This window comes from Syngnathus acus, chromosome 20 (assembly GCF_901709675.1).
Source record: "Syngnathus acus chromosome 20, fSynAcu1.2, whole genome shotgun sequence".
In the NCBI taxonomy this organism is placed as follows: Eukaryota; Metazoa; Chordata; class Actinopteri; order Syngnathiformes; family Syngnathidae; genus Syngnathus; species Syngnathus acus.
Window position 1 is genome coordinate 5,700,749 of NC_051104.1, and position 23,408 is coordinate 5,724,156.

The 23,408-nt window shown below is 38.4% G+C and overlaps 1 protein-coding gene across 2 annotated transcripts; it reads right to left on the reverse strand.

The window, feature by feature from the left end:
* Nucleotides 1–359: 359 nt before the first annotated feature.
* Nucleotides 360–3,288, reverse strand: snx7 (sorting nexin 7). 2 transcript variants are annotated; one of them, XM_037279847.1, is made up of 9 exons: nt 3,115–3,288; nt 2,406–2,588; nt 2,203–2,313; nt 1,954–2,112; nt 1,673–1,871; nt 1,407–1,606; nt 1,250–1,333; nt 668–826; nt 360–545 (listed from the first exon to the last, which is right to left on the reverse strand). In XM_037279847.1, the coding sequence occupies exons 1-9, from the start codon at nt 3,196–3,198 to the stop codon at nt 465–467; spliced, it is 1,260 nt and encodes a 419-aa protein (XP_037135742.1). In that variant the 5' UTR covers nt 3,199–3,288; the 3' UTR covers nt 360–464. The 2 variants fall into 2 exon arrangements, with proteins under 2 accessions (XP_037135742.1, XP_037135740.1); XM_037279845.1 differs by having other exon boundaries at nt 1,247–1,333.
* Between the last annotated feature and the right edge of the window lie 20,120 nt (nt 3,289–23,408).

Sequence of the window (23,408 nt, forward strand, 5' to 3'; positions counted from 1 at the left end):
AATCAAATGTATTTTTTAATCAAGTATGTTTCCAATACACTGTGTTTAATGTACATTGTGCTGCTCAGTATCATTACTAATCAAATGATCTAAAACACGGAGATTAAATTTGATGTTAGTTTCTCAAATGAAAGAAAATAACAGCTCTTATAAACACATTTGTGTTAGTTGTATTGTGTCAACATTCTTGATGATGAATGGAACTAGTTTTGTAAATGTACATTCGACATGCTATATGCAAAAATAAACATATTAATACAGAATATTACAATATTTGAACAAACCTAGCGAGGTGATATTTTAGTCATGCAAAAGAACATTTCAACACAAAATGAGGGATGCGTGCTGATTTATAATGAGTTGTTGTCAGTTGACATATGTCAGCGATTGAGGGTATAAAAGGGGACATACGTACATTGAGGATTTTCTTTTTCAAGGGAATATTCAAGACAAATTTCGCTTCATTAATTAAGAGCATCTTCATCTTGAAGCTCAATGGGATCCCTTCTTTGAGACAAGAGGAATGATTCCCACACTGCAAGGCACTGCAAGACAAGTTTTCTTTTATCTATTGTTGTTTTTATCCTGTTGTAAAGCATTTTGGGTACCAGTTGGCTATCTAAATAACATTTTGGGGAATAGCTAACTAATTGGATTTGACACTCACCTTTTCATAGCATTCCACATTCTTCTCAGCCGTTGAGATGAAAGCAGATTTGAGGTCAGCTCTCATACTGTTCTGCCAGTTGACCCAATCGCCCTTCAATGCATTATTAGCCGTTTCCATTCGATCTGCCAGAGCCTCAACTTCTTTCTCCAGATGACCCTAAAAAAAACACCAGAGCAAATATGATACCTCTGTATAATCGGAATTCCTGTACCTGTGGCCTGATTATAATCCCATTTTATAATATTGTATTAACTCAAATAAGGTAAATGAATTGTTGTGATTCTAAATTAGAGTAACATCACCCTCTTTTGGCCACAGTGGGTCATAACATGCAGTTGGTTCAAAATACAAATAGGTGAAAATCCACAATAAAATAATTTCGACCAATCCCAATCGATTTAAAAGCATTTAAAATGATTCCAAACACACTTTATGCTTTTAAAATAAATTCAGTACAAGTTTCAGTGGACTAAATTAGCGGAGCTCAGATTTCTACCCACCCTTCCCTCTCGACACACTCGATGGTGAAGACATCCTTCGGTTTACAGGGATAAGGAAGGAAAGTGACACACTTACAACATCTTGGTCCGCTTTTTTGGAGGCAAGGGCTTCGTTTTTTGTCTCAAAGTATGCCTGGATATTGTCACGCCGTTTCATCACATTCTACAACCAAAAAGAAAGATTACAATTATACATAAGTCCCAATGGGGTGATGAACTCGTTGGTTCCAACTCACCTTTATGACCTCAGTGCAGAGCACGTACTCATGAAAAGCCGGGACCATCACATCGGAAAGCTGCTGGATCTGCTTTTCTGTTTCTTTGCTACATTGGTCCACGCAGTTGGCCACAAGTTGCAGTGGGTCATGCAGGTCCTCTTCCACCTCGGCCCATTGGCTGTAGAGAGGCCCGTACTGCTTTAGCTCATCCAAATACTCTGAAGACAGACATGTTGAATTTGAACACAAAAATTTCAAAGTCATATTTCAGTTGCAGTTCTTACCTCGCTGCTCCTTGATGATCCTCTGAGTAACCTTGTCAACAGACGAGATCTTGCAGCCGAAGTTTTCCACGTATTCCTGCATAAGTGTGAACTCCTCCGGACGGCTTTTGATGCCCCACACCGAGCTGGCCACCGATCGGACCGTGTCGCCCATTCGACTCAGGAAGCCCGGACCCTGTTTCTTGTGAGTCGACAGATCCTGCAGAAGGTTTAAAATTAACTTAAATTAACTACAGAAACTCAAACAGTGCGTGTGCAAGTGTGTTTTGAGCACATCATACCTGGGCTGTTAGGAAGAGTTTAAAGTGCTGATTAAAAGACAGAATGGGATGCCCGGCGATCTTATTGAGAAAGCGATGAAGTGCTTTCTTCCTTGTCTCAATGAAGTCATCATTGAAGCGCTCCACCATGCCTTTCATCACAAACTTTTCCGGAAGAGGCTAAATGGAAGACCGCAATTTTTACATGCCAGACTCCAATTGTGATTGTTTATAATATGCATATATGATTTATTTTCATGTTTTACATACATGAACAATGAGGGTTGGATGGGTTTCCTCCAGTTTGCTACGTAGCCAAACAAAGTCCTGGTAGCGGCGGAGCACCTCATACTCACAAGAGTCAAACTCACTTCTCGTTGTCTGGAAAGAGAAAGTTCATATTGCAGCTTGAATAATTTCCAAATTTGCAATTTGTTTTTTCTTAAAGTCAATATTTTTGCCTCCTACTTTACCTGGGTGATGACTCTGTACATGATGAAGGTCTCAATAGCTGTCACATGACTCTCCGGACTGTCAACTGTCACAAACAAGTCTTTGGTGCTGTCACTCTGCTGTTCATCTTCATCGAGTTGGTACTGGTTGACCATGGAGCTTGGTGAGTTGGGCGCTGGATCCTCGTCTGTCGATAATATTTTCTGAAGCAAACACAACACGTATGTTTAGATGAACAAATGAGCTTTTAACTGATGTGGTGGTATTGCAAATTCGCAATTGTTTGGAAAATTGGCTTTTAAAAACGTCACTGAAGTGGGAATTCAGTAACCATAATTTGCATGTACAGAAGAATATATTTTTTCTTTCTATGCAGTAGTTATGAGATTTGTGGAAAAAGTTCCATCTGCCTGTCTTTGGAATAGAAACGTTTCCCCCTCCCAGACAACGCAAATGCTTCAAGCATGAACAAATAAGTGAAAAACAAAGTTACAAATCATTGGGCGGTGTAGAGCTGCTGATTGAAGTACAAAGGTCAGCTTGTCTGCTGATTCAAAACTTGTATCGTTGCCCCTTATCAAAACACAAGGGAACATTTCTGCAAACCAAAATATAAAATCTTGTGCAAAAATGGTCACGCGACAGTGTTTTGACTGGAACCTCATCCACGTCACAAGCGTTGCAAGTTTGCAACTGTTCAAAAGTGGGAATCAGGAAGTTTGACTGTACCTTACTAAAAACCTCCAGATCTTCATCTTCTTCCAAATCCAACATGTCTTTTGACAAAACCACAGAGTTGGTCTGATTATTCATCTTGCAACTTTTACCATGAATGAGTGCGAGCCGAGAAAGAAACTTCCTCAACGACTATGCAAACACAAACCACGGAATAGTCATTCTTTCGAAATAAAAGCGCATATTTTCAAAATAAGTGCATGCACAGTGCAGTTTCGGCTCTCTGCTTCCTCCTGGCGATTCAAACTGGTTTCGCCTGCTTGCACAAAAGCTGTGGCGCTCCCCTTAAATTCGTGGTTTGTCAAACTCGTGCACGCCCCCGTCGAATTAGACCCACCCAGTGGTAGGCGCAGCAAACTGCACCTACCAAGATACACCAAAAGATGTCGCTGTTGCACAAGTTCAGCGCGACAACGTCACATACGCAACTTTCCAAACCGCCTTTTTCTTTTATTTCTTTATTTGATAGGAGGTAGCCTGCTTCATTTTGAATCGGAAAAATACAATATAATAGCTATTTATTAATAATATACTGTCCGATGAGTCAAATGATGGAAACTTGTGGCCATTATCATGTTTGCATACTCAGGAGAGGAACAAATTCCATTTTCTTTTTTTTTTTTTTTTGCCTTTCAACTGGAAGCTGTTTTCTACAAATGAATTTGATTCAGTCGAGGAAAATTAAAGCACAGAATTAGACATAAATTGATCCAGAAAAAGCCTGGGTCTGATCAAGCCGAGGCTTATCAACTAATTTATGTCAAAATGGAAAGAAAAATATTTCAGTCACCCCCCCAATTCGTATATGTATGCAAAATGTGGCATCTAATGTTAAATGTGCACTATTGGGTCGATTCAATGTGCGCGTGTCTCCCTCCCAAGCCTTTCGGATTAGAGTCTCCTGTAATGGTTTTACAAAGGTCAGGGTTTTCACTGGTTGGGATGTAGCATCAGCCTGTATTTAAAGGTCACCACACCACACCATCACATTATCTCCCTGTCATTTCATAACAGTTTGTCTGTGTTTTTCAAAGGTTCAGCTCTTCCGAGACTCAGTGTGACTGCATTTTCTTTCGCTGTGAAAGCAAAGAGGTGGAGGGGAGAGGCTGAAGTTGTTACACACAAGTAATACAGCTATGTCTGTACGTGAACAAAACAAATCAACACTTTGTAGACCTTGGCCAGGAGGGATGAGCAATTTCAGAATTACAAAAACGGGCACACATCAGGAACCATGACGGCAGCATCGACCCCCACCAAGCAACAGCATCTTCTCTGACCAGTCAAATATTGCAAACTACTTATTACACATTACGTCACAGAGCAGACAGCACCTGCCTAAAACGATATTCATAATAAAAATGATCAATAAAACCATGATGAGTTTCATCAAATGTAGCATCAATAAATTGAGCATTTACTTTTAAACAGAAATGACAAATTGTTAATCATGTGGAGAAAACTAACAAATAAATCATGCAGTCAACGTTTGATGTTGAATTGCGGTCGTGAGAAATCCTATTGTCCCGTCACACGCGCGCACACGCACGCCAAGATTCTTATTTAGGTAGCGCGGTGGATTTGCATTGCCCTTTGTGGAGCTGACATTCACCAATTGGACTTAATTAGTAGTGCTGAGCCTATCGCTGACCTTTTGTTATGCAAGCTGTCAATAAAAACCTTTCTGTTGACTTAAATGGAGGATGCTATTTGTTTAAGTAATCACAGCTGCCTCATTCAGGCTGGTATATCCATACTACTGTATTTCCTCATAGTAGCCATGTTGCGAGAAATTATAGAGCACATGACTTCAGTGTAGTACCATCTTCTGCCACAATATGCCTCAGGGCACTGTGGTGTACTGGAAGCATTGCGGTTTGATTACCAGCCAGAGGAAGAGGCAGAGAAGGTCCCAAACTAAACAGGTGCCAAGAAACACTTTTAATAGTGAGTTTTGATCTGTTTAAGTCTATTGTAAAAAGTAAAAATATAGGTAAAGTGTTTGGAAAGGATAGAACTTGTATATTTTTTGATAATGACTCTCTCTTCACGATTTTGGAATTTTTTTTAGCCACCTAAAGGAAGAAAAAAAACCAAGTGTTAGACCTACAAAGCTGCTACCTGTAAAACCGCCATCCAGCATCCAACAAACAATTTGGAGGCTGCCATCAGGTGGCAGTGCATAACCATGAAACAGTCCTTGTCTCCTTATTGTTTCACAAATAATCAGGAAGACATTTTCTCCAAGAAAAAAAAAAGTTCTCCCAAAGCTTGCTGCAAAAATGACATAATTACCATTTCATTCGAGTTGCCCTCAGTCGATTGCAATGACCCAGAAGACTGAGACTCTACACAGACACACATTTTCTTAATAATAAATGTAATTTTCAATTTTTGTTGTAAGTAAGAATGGCAATTATGATATTAGGCCTATTTTATTTACACTGTCATGATGATTTTTCCAGATATGATTCACATTCTAGGCTTATGGACATATGTATGTACAAAGTACACAGTAGTACATAGTGTGTAACTGTGCCGTATTTCCTTTTAGAAAAGCTAATGTGAAAGAAAAGAGCATGAAAGCTTGTTTGATGTGTGCGCACATTCAGCTCTTACACTGCTTTGACAAAAAAAATAAATAAATAGAAAGAGTAACAACATCACCGTCCATTTACAATTGATCTGCTCCTGTAGATGTGATTGTAAGTGATGTTGGTGCCCACAGGGAATCATAGCTGGGATTGAAAAGCCTTTTCAGCAACCCCATTTGTTACTTATTTATCTTTTATTTGGATTCTTAATTAGTTCTTTCTCCCTTGAGACTTCTTCACACATTGTCAGAAATATCTTATCTATTTATTGATGTGTGTGTGTGTCTCTTCATGCTCAGCCAACAGGTTATTTTAATTCCCATCAATACCTGAATCAATTTTCAAATATGGGCACCTGTGAACAGACAATATGGATATGCAGATATTTTGTACTTCTTGATTTAACTTGGGTGACAGTAAAAAAAACAAAAAAAAAACCTTAATTGTGACTGCATTTGTTTGCAGCATCCCCCACCCATTATGTGTTTTCCTCAATTCACTCGGGGATAACTCCTATTTATCTTCTTTGTCATCATGATCATCACGGCCATTATTTCCCTTTGTTTGCTATTTTAACAATTTTTTTCCCCCCCACTAATGCACATGTTGGAAACAAAACACATGATTCACTAATTAATTCACCATTACTGGGTGCAAGGGCGTGTAAGAGGGTGTGACTATATTCGAGTGAGAAAGAATAGAATATAAATGTACATTTATTGTGTGTGTGTGAGTGGAAGAGGGAGAGTCTATTGAACAACTGTTGGTACTGCAATCTCTCCTCATTCTCTCTCTCTCTCTTTATAGATCTCCTGTCCGCTTTCCTTTTCTCTCATACGTCCCCGCATCGTGTCTTATCAGTCTTTCTCCTCCTCTTTTGCATCCGTCCTCCCGCCCCTTGTCCATCTCTACCTCCGTATCCCTTTCTCTCCGCTCCATCACTCTCTTATGCCTCATCACACCGCATGCTCTCCATTTCTCTCTCTCTCTTTCTCCCTCTCAACACGTCTGCCCTCATTGGCCCCCGCCGGCTCCTCACTTCATTTGCCACGGCCAGAAACAACAAGCTTCCTTTCCGTGAATGGAGCCCGAGAAGGGAAGCTGGAAGAGTGGTAGGAGAAGTGCAGCGGGAGGAGGACAGCTTTTGTTTGCCATCACTCCTCGGCAGCATCAGTACCAATTCGTCCGGCGCCGCATCCTCTGTTTCCTACTGGGATCAACCTCCTCCTTCTTTTCAGGGAGCTCTTCCTACAACTGGGAGGGGGAGGGAGATCACCACCTCCCAGTTTGCCACGGACCCTCAGGAAGGCATCGGGCTGAAAGAGCGCAGGAAGGGGAGGGAATTTTAGAGGTGCGCCAGGAGAGGCAACACCCTGGGTTACAGAAAAAAGAAGAAAAGCGGGTAAGAGGCCAACAACTGACTGCACCTGTGTTTCTCCTTTGCCGGAGAATTTCGAAAGAACATGTTCACCTAATTTCATCCGACTTTACGATATTAGCGCGTGTGTGTAGATTTGATAGAAATATTAAATGACTTTCAAAGACATTATTTTAGCTCAATCATGTTCAAGTATATTTTTCATTCCTCTGCATTTTTTTTTTTTAATGCCAAAAGGAAGAGGTGGGTGCCCCCATACATTTAAAACGTGAGGGAAATCTGAACGCCAATAAATCACTAACATACCCACACACAAAAAGCTGAGACCTGCCACTCCCATTGAACTTGTTTCTGCCATTACCCCCCCCCCCCCCCCCCCCCCCCCCCCCCACTGTATGATAACCTGTGGTACTTCCCTTGTCTAATTATTTTGTGGAAAGGTGCAACGATTATTCCTGGTGTTTGATTTTAGCTGTTAGCTGTCAGCATATTCTGACGAGTCTTTGGGTGCTTCCACTGAATAATCAATACTACTCTGATTTTGTATGCGCTTATGTGTTTGTTTGGGAGAGAAAAGAGAGAGGTGATTTCTCGCTTCTCTACGCTGGCGCCCTTTTTTTCTGCAGATGGTCTGGGTTGGGCCACACTAGCTGAGTATGTGTTTGTATGGCTGCGGGTGGTAAATCTTATCTCTGCAGTCTGTGGGCGGGTGGGTGGCTGGTTTGGGGGTTTCGGACTGTTTTTGGCTCAGGGTATGCATGTGTAATTTGTAATATTTAGGTGTGAGCGTGTGTATTTTTGTGGGCATGATTTGCGGGCGAGGAAAAGATGGAAATTAGAAAGTCGAAGGAGACAAAGAGAGAGAGGAAAAAATACTTCTTTGGGTTTTATAGTCATTAAAAACAATTCTAATACTTTTTTTTTTTTTTTACCTTTTTTTAACCTCTCTTTAACACTTCTCAGCTGTTGATCTTATATAAAGGTCCAGAATGGACATTTCTGCAGAGCTTGAATGTTGACCAATTTGATCTTGAAATCAGTCTTATTAAAATGCAGGGGGGAAAAAAAAATCCATTATGTTTACAAGGAAATGATTAAATAAGTCTTTTTAAATTGAGGTAAATTGTCTTTGGAAAAAAAAAAAATGTTGCCGTAATTAGGATTAGATCATTAATTGTCTTTATGTAAATCTCTCTCTTTATGTAAATAATAATAATAATACAAAAGGGAATGTGAGGTCACCACACTAATAAATATTATATTAACATTTCAGAATAGAAAAAAAAACTATTTTTAAAAGATTATGCTTGATTTCTTCCTCAGTGAAACAGCACGTTTGTCGGAATATATTTATCTCACATTTATTCACTGCATGTGCTGCACCCACCCTACAATGCATGTGTTAATTTCATTGCATTGGGCTTTAGAGGGTGGTGGCGGTGGGGGGTGGGTTGCTATTGGTAATGGATCGCATGGGACCACCATCACACCAAAGCAGCTCCTGGAATGACCTCCCTAACCTCACGTCTCCCCCTCCTACATGTGAACCCCCCCCGTTACCAATACCTTCCCTTCCCTTCCCTTCCCTGACCCACAGCCCCAGTTCTCATTATGACAGGGCCAAGCAACAGTGGCAACGACAGAAGCAGAGAAAGCCAAGCGTCACCAACGGAAGCTGATCTGGCTGTGGTTCAGGTAAGAGCCTTGCTGTGGGAATTTTAGCATCTTTATTTTTAACTTCATATTCTTGTCCATTATGCTGCCAGCTCCAGAAATGAGACAATCAGGAAATCTAACCTATCAGCTTTTATGCTCCATTTTTTTTTTCTGTTCTTGCGCTACACGCTGGTTTATGGGTCAATCCAAAATTGGAGGACAATTCAGGCATCAATATTTTTTGGAAAATTTGCATTTTTGTTGTTGTTCTGTCTTCTAGACAATAAATAATAAATAAACCATCATATAACTTCATTCGACCAATTCAAACATCAAGAGTGGACTTTTTCCATTTCCAACCTGTTCCAGATACTAATTAAAAACAATATATAAAAAAAGAGTAAATTCTTTACAATTAAAGATTTGCATTTTCGTTGAATACTAATGCTAACGTTACTGTTTTTGCTCAAGTATACAATTAGCTCTGTTAGCTGTTAGCTTTATAATAATGATTAAAAAGAAAAGTAAATATGATAGCAGGGTTCAATGTTTATGTTGGAGTTTTTGCTAAAGAGTGCAAGTAGCTTTGCAGTCATGCTAACCAGCAAAGTCCAATTGCTACAATAAAGAATAACTACTAAGATATTGTCTTTTTTTTTCTGTCATATGGGTGTATTTGTTAAAGTTGACATTATGTCTTAAAAAAAAAAAAGAAAAATAGAAGGGCACAATTAGCTTGATGACATTCAGTCCAAATAATATTTAGGAATCACCTACAATTAAATTTGGTCTCAAGACAACTATAATTAACATAAGAGCATGTTTCTGTATTTGAAATTTCATAGAGGGGAGGACAGAAAATGTCTTCCAATTCTGGAATGACCCTGATATTGAAACTGCCACCATTGTCAATTTTCTCCTTTGCAGAGGAGCCATTGATGGAACTTTGCCTCACACTGCAGTGAGGCGTCTTCAATCAATGCAACCACCACCTTTCTCAATCTGTGTATGTGTCTGTTTGCCACGGGGAGCATGAAGAAGGGCTGCTGATGGCCATGGTGGTGGGGCTGATGATGCAATGGCAGTGGAACTGCTCACATGGTTTCTGGTTAGCCTCCTGTGTATATTGAAAGACTCTCTTCGGTGACGGGTATTCTTGGGTGGATAATACGGATCACGTTGTTATTGCTTAAGAATACGCGTAGTCGAGGAGAGTCCTCTCTTCGCCCAACACCTGACACCAACCCACCCACTCACTTCACCTCACCACACCTCACCCCAACACCCTACCCATCTCGGGGAGGACTATTAGTTTGGGTGGCTCTTCTTTGAACTTGAAATCATTGCAATTTTTTTCGCTTTCCCTGCCTTCTTGCATCTGTCTTTGTGGTGATGGGCAGAATAGTGTCTGTTTTCTTTTTTGTTACTGTTTGTCTGCTGTGCTGCTTTGCGGTTGTTTGCTGAAAGAAATAGCTTGACCTAAGCATAAGGTCAATGTGTACCACAGTAAGGCGAAGCGGTGATTTGATTTAATTTGACATCAATATGACATTCGAGTCAGCCTTTGTCTTCCTAAAATGAACCATCAATCCATCTTTTTGTCTATATAAAGCTAAAAATGTTTTATAAATTTGACACAAAACAGAAGTGTGCTGTTCAACAACCAACGAAATGGCCGTCAATATAAAATGGTGAAAAATAAATGCTGTTTATCTGTTCTCCAACAATGTGGGCGTGTCCAATGGAAAAAAAATGGATGCTATTCCGTCTAGCACGCCTACACATCCTGATATCTTTGAGCAGTGAATATATATCTTCTTAAAGCCTCTAGTCAGTGGATGGAATATATCTCACCAGAGATATCTCACAGTGAGAGGCAACAGTTCTCTTACAAGCTAACAATAGTAATTAAGCAGATCACAATTACAACAAAGTGGAATGAAGCAAACAAAGATGCTCAGACTATATAGTGGTGGATGGGTGTCACAGCTGCACCCAGAAATTTTGCAGCATGTTTGTCACCTCCATATGAATAAAGCCCAATTAATTCCAATGGGTGTTCTGATTAGCAGGTTAACTATATGCACGTAGTGTAGCTGCGTAACAGCACAGCCTCATCCCACTCAATTCAGCGCACGTTTATTGTTGTAGCGAGGCAAGCTAAGCTGCAATTTAGTTTCCCCCGTTTCACCGCCCGTTTATTCTCCTTTTTATGCAAATGCTTGCTCAAACGCCATTTATCTCCGTGAGCTTTATGACACTTGCATTATGGTTGTTTCTGCTGAGCCACGCAAAGGAACACGCGCCACACTGGCTCGCCGGAAAAACAGAATCTACCATGACTGTTTGACAGCTCAATTTATGCATTGCAGGGCGAGCCATTATACAATTACTTCTTGCTCAAATGGTCTAGAACCAGCAGCGGGACAGTTTGCGACCTACCGACGCACCATGAATATGGATCCCCCACCCCCACCCTACCCCACCCCTCTCTATGTCTGATAGCACATTCTGAATCTTAACACCCATGTGAAATCCATTTAAACACATAATAGGATCAAGTTGAGTCAGACAGTCATGTCCTCATACATGTCACGTCCCATGATGATACGCTGGAGATCGTGCTGGGCGAGAAGAAATTCTTTTTGCACGCCTCTTTTGTACAAGACTAAAATTGATTTGCATTTCTGAAGCAGTCTTCTTGATACGGTGCTGTAATGTAGAACCCAGTCAAGTTTACGCATAAGCAATCATTTTTAACTTTTTTTTAAAAAATGTTATATGAATTATCGTTTATGATTAGAAGAGTCCCAGATATAGTAAATATATAAAATAGCACAAAGTAAAGTACTTTTTGAACTAAACACAGTGGCTTGATCAAATGTATAAGAATGTCAATCATCATGAAATCACAAAATCGCTCAAGAAGATCAACACCAAAACATTTTGGACTTAAAAAATTACATTTCAATAAATTAGATTAGATTTGTGATTATGTCCTTGTGTTTGTGTTTATGGCTTGGTGTGTCTGCTGCTTGGCCTTTTTTGGCATTGCATCATTTACGTGTTTTACTCACATTCCTTCATCTGCTGTAAACTTGAAGTTTTATGAATCATTCAAGACTTGGAAGTTCATTTAGGAACAAAAATTTTAGAAAAAAAATATGTATTTTATGTTTTTTCCACGTTTTGACAAACAAGTAAAAAAACAATCATATAATTCCATTTATTCAGCTCAAATAAAAAGCTGCATTATAAATATTGGAGACAAAATTCTTTGCAGTTAAAGGTTTTGCTTACAAACTCATTTTAATTTTAGTATTACTGGTACTGAAATTATAGAAACCTCTAGAAAATCAATGTCAAGTTTTGCCCAAGTATAAATGCTAGTTGTGTGAGCTAAGTTAGATGCTAACTGGTCAAAAACAAAATAAACACAAAACATTTGATATTTATGAATCTTTTTCTGATTATATGAGTAATGGGCGAAACATTTTTGAAAAATAAGTAAAATTAACTTGATGTAATTTCTGTTCATTTCTGAGCTCACATTTTTCTGTATGATTAGAAACCAGCTTAATACCATAATTATCTTTAAAAAAATATCAATGAATAAAAAAAAAAAACCTAATAGACACAAGAAATACTTACAAAATCATAGTGGGAAAAATAATTGAAAACCTTATTTTGAACCTTTTTGCTATGTAAGCTTGTCATCAATCAATAGGGACCTATTTGATATTTCATAATATATTTTTGGTATTTTCAATAATATTTAAAAATCTCTTTTACTTTGACAGCTACTGATAAATTTGTCTCAGGTGTGCTTAAATATACATAAAAAGTGCCTTTATATAACTTAAATATTCTCCAAGTCTGGAATGGAATATTGTTTGTGATGAGTCTATTTGTCCTCTTATTTGTTTGTCCTAAACTCAATACAAATACAGAATATCTCCCATTCGAATAATATATCCTCGTAAAGGTCTTTGTGTATGAGCGTTGGTGCTAATAAAATCACAAACCTTGTTGAATGGCTCATCAGTTATAGTTTGTTTTGTAGTCCTGTGCCCTGTCTCAATTAAATGTCTGTCTCTGTTTGTTTGCTGTATATAATGCCAAATGAATTGCCCAAGATGATCAATCAATTCAGCATTGTTTGCTCTTATTGATTATATCAACACTGTGAATCATGTGCTTGTGCCCGCTCTGCACTAAATGAGGATGTGGCTGCTGCTATTAAAGCTTAGCAGGAATGAGCACTTGACTCATTTCATCACATTTTCTCATTCATATTGTACTTTGTTTTTGTCAACAAATTTGAGTTTGAAAAATAATAAAGGCCTCTTGAGAGAGAGAGAAAAAAAGTGAATGGAGTATTTGAATAAGGTGGTTTATTTAAAATGTTATTTAAAATGTTTCCTTGATGACATTTTCACTCACAATGCGCAATTAGCTTTCGATGTACACAATTGAAATGGATAGAAAACGAGAAATGAAAGTGCAGGGATATGCTCTGCAGTTCCAACATTGGAGCCTCCAGATGGCCATTCATCATGTGAAACATTTTGGAGTTAATTTCATTGTACTGCGGAGGGCAGCGTGGCTCAGGTGCTCGAGTGCCCCCCAGTTGCTCCTGCATCATGATTGTGGGAATGAAGCAACAATGTGAAATTGGTTTAGGTCAAACGGTGCTTTGGAAATTCAGCCTAGCAAGTCCTTCGATGCCTGTCATAATGGGAGGAGGGGTTGGGTCATCCGTGCCAACCTTGACCTGTATTTACATCTTGAGGGGAAAATGGAGATTTCTAAATGGTCTTACTATAGTGTCATTTGAAGCAGACACTTTAAATATTACATTTTTTATTCATCAACAATTCTATGGTAATTATCTAATGACCTCTCAGCTCAATTAAGAGTATTGTATCAGCTTTTAACGATTTTACTTGTCACCACTGAGTGCTCTATGATCAAACGGAAAATGTATATAAATGTAAGCATAAAACATTTGATGAATGCAATAGACCCTGCCAGTTCAAATAAATTTAATTCACATTTAAGTAGCATTTTTCCCAAATGAACAAATTCATTTGGATTAAAAAATATATATTTTTCCATATAGACCCTGCTGATTTTGAAAAAACAAAAACAAATATACGTTCATATACTCAATAGTATTGTAGCAAATATTTTTATTGTAAATTTTTGTGCTATCAAATTAAAATAAAAAAATAGGTTTTTGGATATTTACGACAATAATAATGTATGATCATCCAAGATGCCCAGTTAAACATATAACACAAAAAATATGCAAATGTTGTTCTAACAATTAATGCCGTATATTTTTAACCAGCAAGAATAATTATCGTATATATAGTTAAATAAGATGACCTATTGATAACATTTAGTATTATCATGATTTAGACGTAAAAAAATCATAATAAAAAATCAAAAGCAGTATCATAATGCTGCTGAAAATACAAGATTAAATATAATCATCCTTATTACTTTTAAAAAGTCATTTTCCTTCTGAAAATTAACAACTTGAATTTTAATGACCATTTTGATTGAATTAGTTGTTTTTAGTACAATATATCAATCCGGGGAATTTGGATGAACTGCTTCTTACGTAACAAGCCCGCTTTGGTTTTTGACATTTTGCTGCATATGACAGCTAAGGCATGTAATGTCTGGAAAAGTTGTTTCCACTTAAGATCCCCTTCAAAATTTCAGAGGGAAACTGCTCCCAGCAGGTGGTAAGTCTTCACGCGTAATTTCCTGAATTTGTTTTGCTTTGACTGCTTTGGCTGGCAATGAATTTACCCACTATGTTCAAACAAAAGTATGATTTTTTTTTTATTTGATCACATTAAATTCTACACCAAAACTCAAATTGAAAATAAAATTCTACATTCTGCCAATTGTTGTACAAGTCATGAAAAGTGGACAGCCCATAGCTAAAATAATGATACATTTTTCACAATAAAAGCGTGCTTCCAAGTGCCCATACTCTGACCACTGTCTGCTAATTCACTTAAGTGCTTTAAGTGGCAGTAATGTGCATTTCAAATTGTAGTCCACTCAACTAGAAAGGCACTCAGCAGGCCTCCACCAAGGCAAACTTATATTCAGAGGATAGCAAAGGATTTTTGCTGAACAATAAATGCAATTAAATAAAAAAATTCATATATGTAAAATAAAAATGTCACATATATATATAATTACATAAAAAATGTAATATAAGGTAAATGGTATTAATACAAAGGAACTTGCCAATATTCAATTGTAAATGCAAAAATTCCCTCTCTCCATTAAAAGATGATATTATACGCATCTCAATAAATTCAAAAGTAGAACGATTCAATTGAATTCTTTGATACCCGAATCAAAACTGATTTTCTTTTTTTACTGTAGCTTTGATTTTGTCTTTGTCAATTTGTTTTTTTACATTACAAAACACTGACATTTACACAGGCGTGATAACGTGCGTGTTGTGTTGGCCGCCAAGATATAGCCCCCCACCCCACCCCGCCCTCAAAACAACTCCTCACACATCCAGCAGAGTCTTTTTGTGCGGAGAATAAATAGAGTCTATTGTAGTTGCACAGAGAAGATTACAAGATGTACGCTACTCGCCGCTTCAAAAGGGGCAGACTGGGAACTAACCATACTTCTATCATTAGGTTAGGGAAGGCATTTTCTTACGAGTATTGTGGCATCTTTATCGAAGCTTTTTTTGGGGGAATATTTGGCTTTTATAAAAATGTCTGCACCATGTTTGTTTCTAGTATAATCGATTTTATGTATATATAAGTCAATGTTTTGGCTATTGTGAGTCTCTGTTTTGGAAATAAATTCTTTGTGAACTTATCAGACTACAGCCTATTTCTTCCTATTCAACTTATTTTCAGCTCCAAAGAAATTGTCAATTTTGACATCAACTCTAGAGTCTTCCTCAGGATGTTGGATGCAGAGGACAAGAGATGACGGCGTGATGGACTAACAATGACGACATTTACAGACGGTCCCAAAGTAAAATAGTAAAGTAAAATAATTGTGACGGAGTGACGATGACAGTTTTGCTTGAAATAACGACAGCCTGACAACCGATTGGAAGGACAGTTAAAGACGCAGATGTCCTCATAGGCGGAACTGTCAAAGTATTACACTCAAAGGACCGGACTGGTCAGAAGGTTCAACGAATGGAAGCGCGCAGATTTCTTAAAATAACGAATAAACAATTCGTAGCCCAAAAGAATCATCTTAAGAGGGTGAATTCTAATTCTTTGAGGACAATCTGAGACATTCCTGGCCAGGTTTGTAGTTTCCTCTACCGCAGGGGAATGCACTTCATCTATGCAGTCAAATAGAGTGAGAATATCAAAGTGGATTGTTGACCGTTAGTACTATCACGATGTTCCCTAACAAGTAGTTGTTGAACTTTCAAAAGCATTCCAAATTCCAATTTAGACGTAGGCCGAATAGTAACGGTGAATGCTTTTGCTGTTTTACCTTCAAGGCAAGGCACGTTCACGTAAAACATGTATGATTATTTTTTATGCATTATTTATTTTTTATACTTCATTTAAAACAAGGGCTTCCACATTTTAGCTGCATACAAGGCCAGAGACTTTGAGGAGGGTAGTGTTCCATCAGGCCTTTTTTTTTTACCCTTTGCACATTTCCCTACAGAATATCTCCAGTTGCAGCTTTTGCACTTATTTATTTTTAATCAGTTTTTAAAATTGCCATTGTCTATGTCGCCAGCCTTTTCCCCTCATGGAATAGCAGTAAGTATCTTAATGGATGACTTTCATTTTTACCTCAGACATTTATTAAGTCATAGCCTACGGAACACAATATGGTCACCATATTCAATATCTTCATTAAACAATTTAGTATGCATTTGTTCAATTGGTTGCTGAGCTAATCTTGTAAAACTGTCTTCTTGAAGTCTCATTTAATGGAAAAGGATACAGCAATAAAAGTGAAAGATTTAGTATTTCCTTATTGAAGGCTGTATTAAAAATCTTAGAGATGTTGGAAATAGTATCGAAAATAAAATACAGTGGCTGTGCTGTGAATTAACAGAAGGATTGGAAAAATGGGATACTAAACACGCTCATTTATTTATCTCCCAATGATTCTGAATATTAAAAAAAGAAATAATGCAGGAGTGATCATCAAACCTTGTGTGTGTCTTCATTTGTGAAGTGGTGACAATAGCGCCATGACCTTTACTAGCTGAACATTGGGCACTTAAGAATGGGGGATGGTGACTGAGGACCTTGAATGACTCCTGGCTGCTGCTGCTCTTGGTAATAGCTTTTCAAATCTCCTAATAATAGTGATCTTTCGTGCAATTAAATCACTCATTTCCCCCTCTTATGGCCTTCAACCCCATCACATTGCACGTCTTGTTTTATTTATTCATTGCAGGGATGTAAGGAAATAAAATAAAAAAACAGGAAAGGGATATTTGAAGTCAGCCGATACAAATACGGCCAGTGGAAGTAAAAGGCCTATGTAAAGTTAAAAAAAAAAAAAAAAGATTACGACACCATATATCTTATTCAGTACGGCAATATGAGAGTAACCCAAAGTGACATCAATCAGCATTGAGTCACAACACTGACTCATAATTTGTTTTATGTTTTGCAAACTTAATACTACGATGTTTCAATCTCATTCCGCCTCTGGCCCACACAAATCAACGGAGGGGAAAAAGCCATATTAAGCAAATTGTTTGTGAAAGATATTCACTTTCTTCTATCTTATGAATACATATTCGATAGAAGCTGGCTATATGACAAAATAATGATCAATTTCCATATCATTACCAGACAAAGGTTCCGGAAGCAGTCTAGCAGAAAACATTTGCTAACGTTTGTTGATTAAATCAAGTGTGTGGCACGTTGTATTGAGAAAAACTCATTTTGAGAGCACAGACCTGTGTACGAGTCATAAAAATCTGATGACATCCCGAAAATCTGTTAAATATCATCGGTGAGGAAGCTAACACCCTTACAAATTTGTGCACACAAGCACATTTACGTGTTGAATTATGGCAATTGCCTTGGAGTAAAATGATACTCAGCAGCCACACACACTTTTATTGATATTTAATGTTTTACTCACAAAAAGCATATTTTGAAAGAGTTGAAGTGAGATAATAATGACACCCATCCTCCCCACTTTACAATGCTTTATAAAAAGGTGCACTGCAGGAAACTATTGATCCAAAAAGTTCGAACTTTTCCTTATTACATTGGTATTTTTGCTGATTATATTTTGAACGCATTCATGACTTATATTGATTAGAATCCCAAAAGGGGAAAATTCAATTTACACTATATTCTGTTGCTTGAGTGTAGCAAACAGTACTGTGCCTCTTGAGCTGGGGGACAGTCATACCGTATTCCCACTGATACGAGGTGGCAAAAGAAAGCACACTCTGTACTTATTGTAAGTAGAAGTACATATACTTTTTTTTTTTTTTAAAGTTTCGATTCAACTCAGGATAGCTGGATAGACAGATTGATTCGCATATTGTGTCATGGCCCAAAATATGTTTGGAAGAAATGGCAACAATCTGGACATAAATTAATAGATGCATACATTATATGATAATTATCTTTATGTTCATTAAATTCCATATTGTGAACCCTCTGCAGGTTTATCTGTCTCACCGTAAGAATGACTTACGTACATAAAAATGGGTGAATAGTAGAGGAAAAACTAGAGCATTTTTTTTAGTCCTCTTTTCTGGCAGTGATGGCTAAAACACAAATATTAACCTCCGTTTAAAAAAAAAACAGACCTACTTATTTTGGTCAAAGTGTGAAATTATCACTCACAGAGGAAATGGTCCAAAAGGGAGAAGCGTATGAATGGCCTCCATCATGTGAGAGCGCAAAGTATGTTGCTCTATAGCTTTTAATGTTCTGTGCAAATTGAATGATGAAAACGAGTGATATGTGACAATGCTGCATGCCACAGACTCAGGCCTGTTATGACTTTTTAATGATATCCTGCTGGCTAATGACTCTGGAGACTGTGTGTATTTTTTTTTTTTGACCTGACCACAGTGTTTAATACGGTGGACCAGTATTTTGTTCGTTTACAGCGCCAGGTGGGCAGTAGTGGTTGTATTCGAGTAGTATTTTGATCCTATGTGGCAGACTGTCGTATGGTGTTCCACAGGGCTCAATCTTGGGGCTCCTGCTGTTTTTATTTGCTGTGTCTCAAAAAATGGCTTCTATTCATGGTGTAGCCACATTCCTTTGTCTTCTCATTTGTATTTTGTCCACACCTATTATAAAAGCCTGGATTTGTATGTATGACAGCACTTTAATTGCTGGAGTTAACAAGGTGAGCTCCCTTGGCCACCTTTGCACAACACAAATCATAGTCGAGCTATTCCAATCCAATCCTCTTTAAAGCCCTCCCCCACAGTGTGACAGCAAAAATCAATGCAATAACAGCTTTGTGTTCCATCCACTCTTAAGCGGTAAATGCTTAAATGACGTTCTAATGCTCCGAAAATGACTTGATTATGGTGAGTTGACCTGTCTCCAAAGGCACAACGATGACAGAAAATAGAGAGATGAATCAATATGTAGATTGCTTGAAATAATTGTGATGGTATTGGTTTGGGAAAAAAAAAAAAAAAAACGGTTGACTTTAGGTAAAACAACCTTTCGGCAGGTCATTGAGCTAGCTGGTCGGCCTGGTTGAAAAGCCAAACTCTGGAACAGTTTCTATTTTCTGGACCTGGATTTGACACCTCTGGTTATTGACTCTATGTAAATGTAGCCAGCGAGAGCTTGCTGCAGTTTCTCTTGTGGTATAGGTCATGGAGATTGCAAGTGTTCCCAAAGTGTCTCAACTCATCCTTCGTGGTCATTACGCAGGGGTCATTGTGTTCTGCCACAGCTTAGCCAATAAGCTTTGATAAAGTCTGTTATTCCAGGTGTCAAAGATAATAAATGGTGTCAGGCAATGATGACTTGTGGATGTGAGGACTGAAGAAAAAAACGGGGAGTGATTCTTTGAACCAAGAAAAAAAGCTAATGCTAGAGCTATCACCCTTGTAGTTCTTGGAAAAATAAATGAGAATGATGGACCAAAGGAGCAGTGGGGTGACAAATGATGAACAGCTAAAAACATGCTTGAAAGAAATGATTTGCCGCATTGCCCTGCAGTAGATTGGTATCAGAGAGGTAGCCCCACGTTCAAGGGAAGGTATTTTATGTGATGACAGCTTCTTAGCACTCGGCTGCTTGTTTTTGAACTTCTCCATGAAGCAGTGTTTGATCATCTGCCAATTTGTGTATTTGATTGCCATGCCGAATGGTAATGAAGTGTGCCTCTGTGTGCTTGTGTGTCCTTTACAATGTCGAGATAATCATGGTACTACTTCCTGCCAAAATGCTTGTGATTTTTACGTAGACACCTGGTGACAACTAATTAAATCAAAATGTCATACGCGTCTCATGTAATGTGGAGGCTTGTGAGCGTTTGATTCAGTACGCTGGATGGACACCGACAATGAGCTTTTCGCGAACATGCCACGAGAGTAGTTCGGTAAAAATAGGACATTTTTTTGTTACCAGGGAAACACCAGCAATCTAAAGGAATCCTCTCATGCGACCAATCAGGTTCAAAGGTATGGCGACTTCACTCATCAGAATATTCCAAAGACTGTTTGCCCGGAACATAGTATTAAGTTTGACTCCTTCAGTTACTAAATGATTGAAATACCCAGGAACGGAATGTCTTGATGATTAGCACAGGGCAGTTGGACAATGTGAGGGGCATGAGGAGATTTGCCTGTGCATTCTGACACCATGTTAAACACCTCCTCTTCACCAGACACAGTATGTCTGTTGCCTGACGTCTTTGCAAAGACAACCAAGTTATTTCATCTTCAAAATATATATAATTCAGGTGATAGCAATATCTTTCCATTTGGTTGAATTCCTTGGCTGATTGGATCTGGACCTAAGGCAGACAATGACTGATCATACTTAAAAATCTTTGGAGCAATCTGGCGGTCAGGAGGGTGAGTATGCCTGAAGATTCCAGTGGCGCATAGCTGGGTACAAATGATTAGCTAGGGGGGTCAGTGAGCAGACTGCGACACTATTGGGCATTTGTCAAATCATTGAGGAGACGAAAGGCCAACTGACCCCGAGGACAAAAACAGGAGGTGGAATATCACCGTGTGTTATGAGGCTGCTATGTCAGAAAAAGATTTTCTCCCAACACACCTCAGCACTTCAAGCCCAGCAACACCCTCAGACAAAAAGTACCTAACCCCAAGGGCAAAAACTCAAGAGGGGAACTCAGCAATGTTGTTTCTGCAGTACAGTACTATCTACAACCTAGCCATACCACCCATTAAAGTATTCTTATTATCACACACTATCGAGGCACGTTCTTCCTCCTCCATCCTGAATGTTAAAGGTCACGCCATTGATCAAGCGTGTAATTAGACCAGGTAAGAATGAAATCCCTTGTATTATCATCTTTGAATGTGTGCTCATGCACTTTCTTGCAGATCATTCAAAGGAGGTGGGCGCAGGAGTGAGATGCATGAGAGTGAAGAAATGAATATTTTTCTCTTATTGGAATTAATAAGCTTTTTTTTAAGGTAGTGAAATAGAGAATGAGACAGAGAATGCCTTATGACAATCAACTTCAAGTATCTCATAGTAACTAACATATGGTTTTATTTACTATATAGTTTGAAGTAACACTACCGTTTTTTCCAGACTATAAGGCGCACAGGACTATAAGGCGCACCTTTAATGAATGGCCCATTTTAAAACTTTGTCCTTATATAAGGCGCACCGGCCTATAAGGCGCACCATTAATGCATCACGTCAGATTTTTAATCCAAATCAAATCATTCTCCATTTGATCTTTTTTATTTCAACTTCAGACGCAACAAGTACTTTATAATCACAAAATAATGATCCATAGTCTTTTTGATTCATGGTTCATAGTCTTCAGCGGGCCACTTATGATTGATTTCATGACACAATGCTTCGGGCCAGTTTAAATTTAGGAATTTGGTCCATATATAAGGCGCACCGGACGATAAGGCGCACTGTCGGCTTTTGAGAAAATGTTCGGTTTTTAGGTGCGCCTTATAGTCCGGAAAATACGGTAGTTTGAAGTAACACTAATTTTACTCTTACTTGGAGGTACATTACTAATTCACAAAATCCAGGTTTATGGAATGGAGTAAACATGTGTAAAGAATCCAGAGGTGGCTTTACTTCATCAGACCACTCAAGAAGGCAGGTTCGAAATGTAGGCCATAGGGGATTGGTGAAGAGCATCCTCACTTTTGGGTATAACAAACATCATCCAAGCAGAGAGGAAGGCGCCCCAGAGGGTTGTTAATATGCAGTGAGAAATAACACGGCCGATAGTCTTTCTATGAACCATTTGTTAACAAACACAACCGTTTCTTTCATGCCACACAGAGGCTACAAAAAAAAAAACTGTTTCCATGCAACCATACGCCGTACTAAAGTTCATCCTGTTTATCTTGTGTGTTTGCTGCTGATTACTCCTCACTCCTGCCAGCAGAAGAGGTTAATTGTCCTGATGCTGCTGTTTTGATGATTATGGCCCAGCCAAATCACTGGTTTCTTGGGAAGAATTAATTCAGCAGAAAGGACAGTGTCAGCTGTGGTTCATATAATCGATACAAGAGAAGCTCACTTGAAGGCCAAATTGTAATGAGATAATGAGACTGCTCTAATAGCAAATGCTCATCTTTCAAATGTTTCCTTCTGGAGGCAGTTCGACAATTGCTCGAGTACACAAGCCAATGGCATCGACACTGTTGCTGAAGTAGTTGGAGTTGGAGTACAACAAATAAAGATCAGCAACAGCATTGGAAATAATGAGGAAAAGGGTGAAAAGAAATCAAACCATGATTTTGAAAATTGCCCATTTTTTATTCAGATCAGGCTTTTAACATGAAGCCGGACATGTAAATTTAGCCAACTAGCAGTGTCTCATGAGGCCTGACCTTAATTAAGCCTGGGTCATCCTCACACAATATAAAAATCAGAATTCCAAGTTACAACAAATTCACAACACTGACTTGCTGCTAGGAGTGCGGCCACCTAAAGGGAAGCTCAATACATACACTGACCACTTCAATACAACTCATGCTGTATGGGCAGACTAATGGCCCAGATGTCCTCTAATCTCTATTCAATAATGATTTATGGAACACCATGAATAGATTTGTCATAATCCTTCTGGATGATTTTGCATTTCCCTTTGCTTTATAAAACCTTGACATATTGATTTTGTCTATTGTTCATAACTGAATTTGAAAACACATGATTAATATATCATTTGTCAGTCCTCAAATCGCCTTTCCATCATCTGTCTATCAAACTTTTTTTTCAGGCTGTGTCTTTTTGGTAAATTCCACTTTCTACTCAGTTAATATGATAACTTAATTGTTGGGCAATTTTGCAGTACACAGCAGAGTGGGTAGAAGCAAAATTTACCTTTGAGCATGCAATGTTTGTTATGACAATAATATTTTTTTGCTCCGCATAGGCCCTCAGGTGGAGAGCATATTGCAGATCATAAGACCATTGTAAGCAAAGCTGTAGTCACTCACC

What these genes read in the sequence shown, in the direction of transcription:
- snx7 (XM_037279845.1), bottom strand. Translation starts at nt 3,198, where the DNA reads ATGAATAATCAGACCAACTCTGTGGTTTTGTCAAAAGACATGTTGGAT. An exon ending in ATCCAACCCTCATTGTTCAT is followed by an intron (nt 2,113 to 2,202) that starts GTATGTAAAACA and finishes TCTTCCATTTAG; the next exon opens with CCTCTTCCGGAAAAGTTTGT. An exon ending in AACTCTTCCTAACAGCCCAG is followed by an intron (nt 1,872 to 1,953) that starts GTATGATGTGCT and finishes AACCTTCTGCAG; the next exon opens with GATCTGTCGACTCACAAGAA.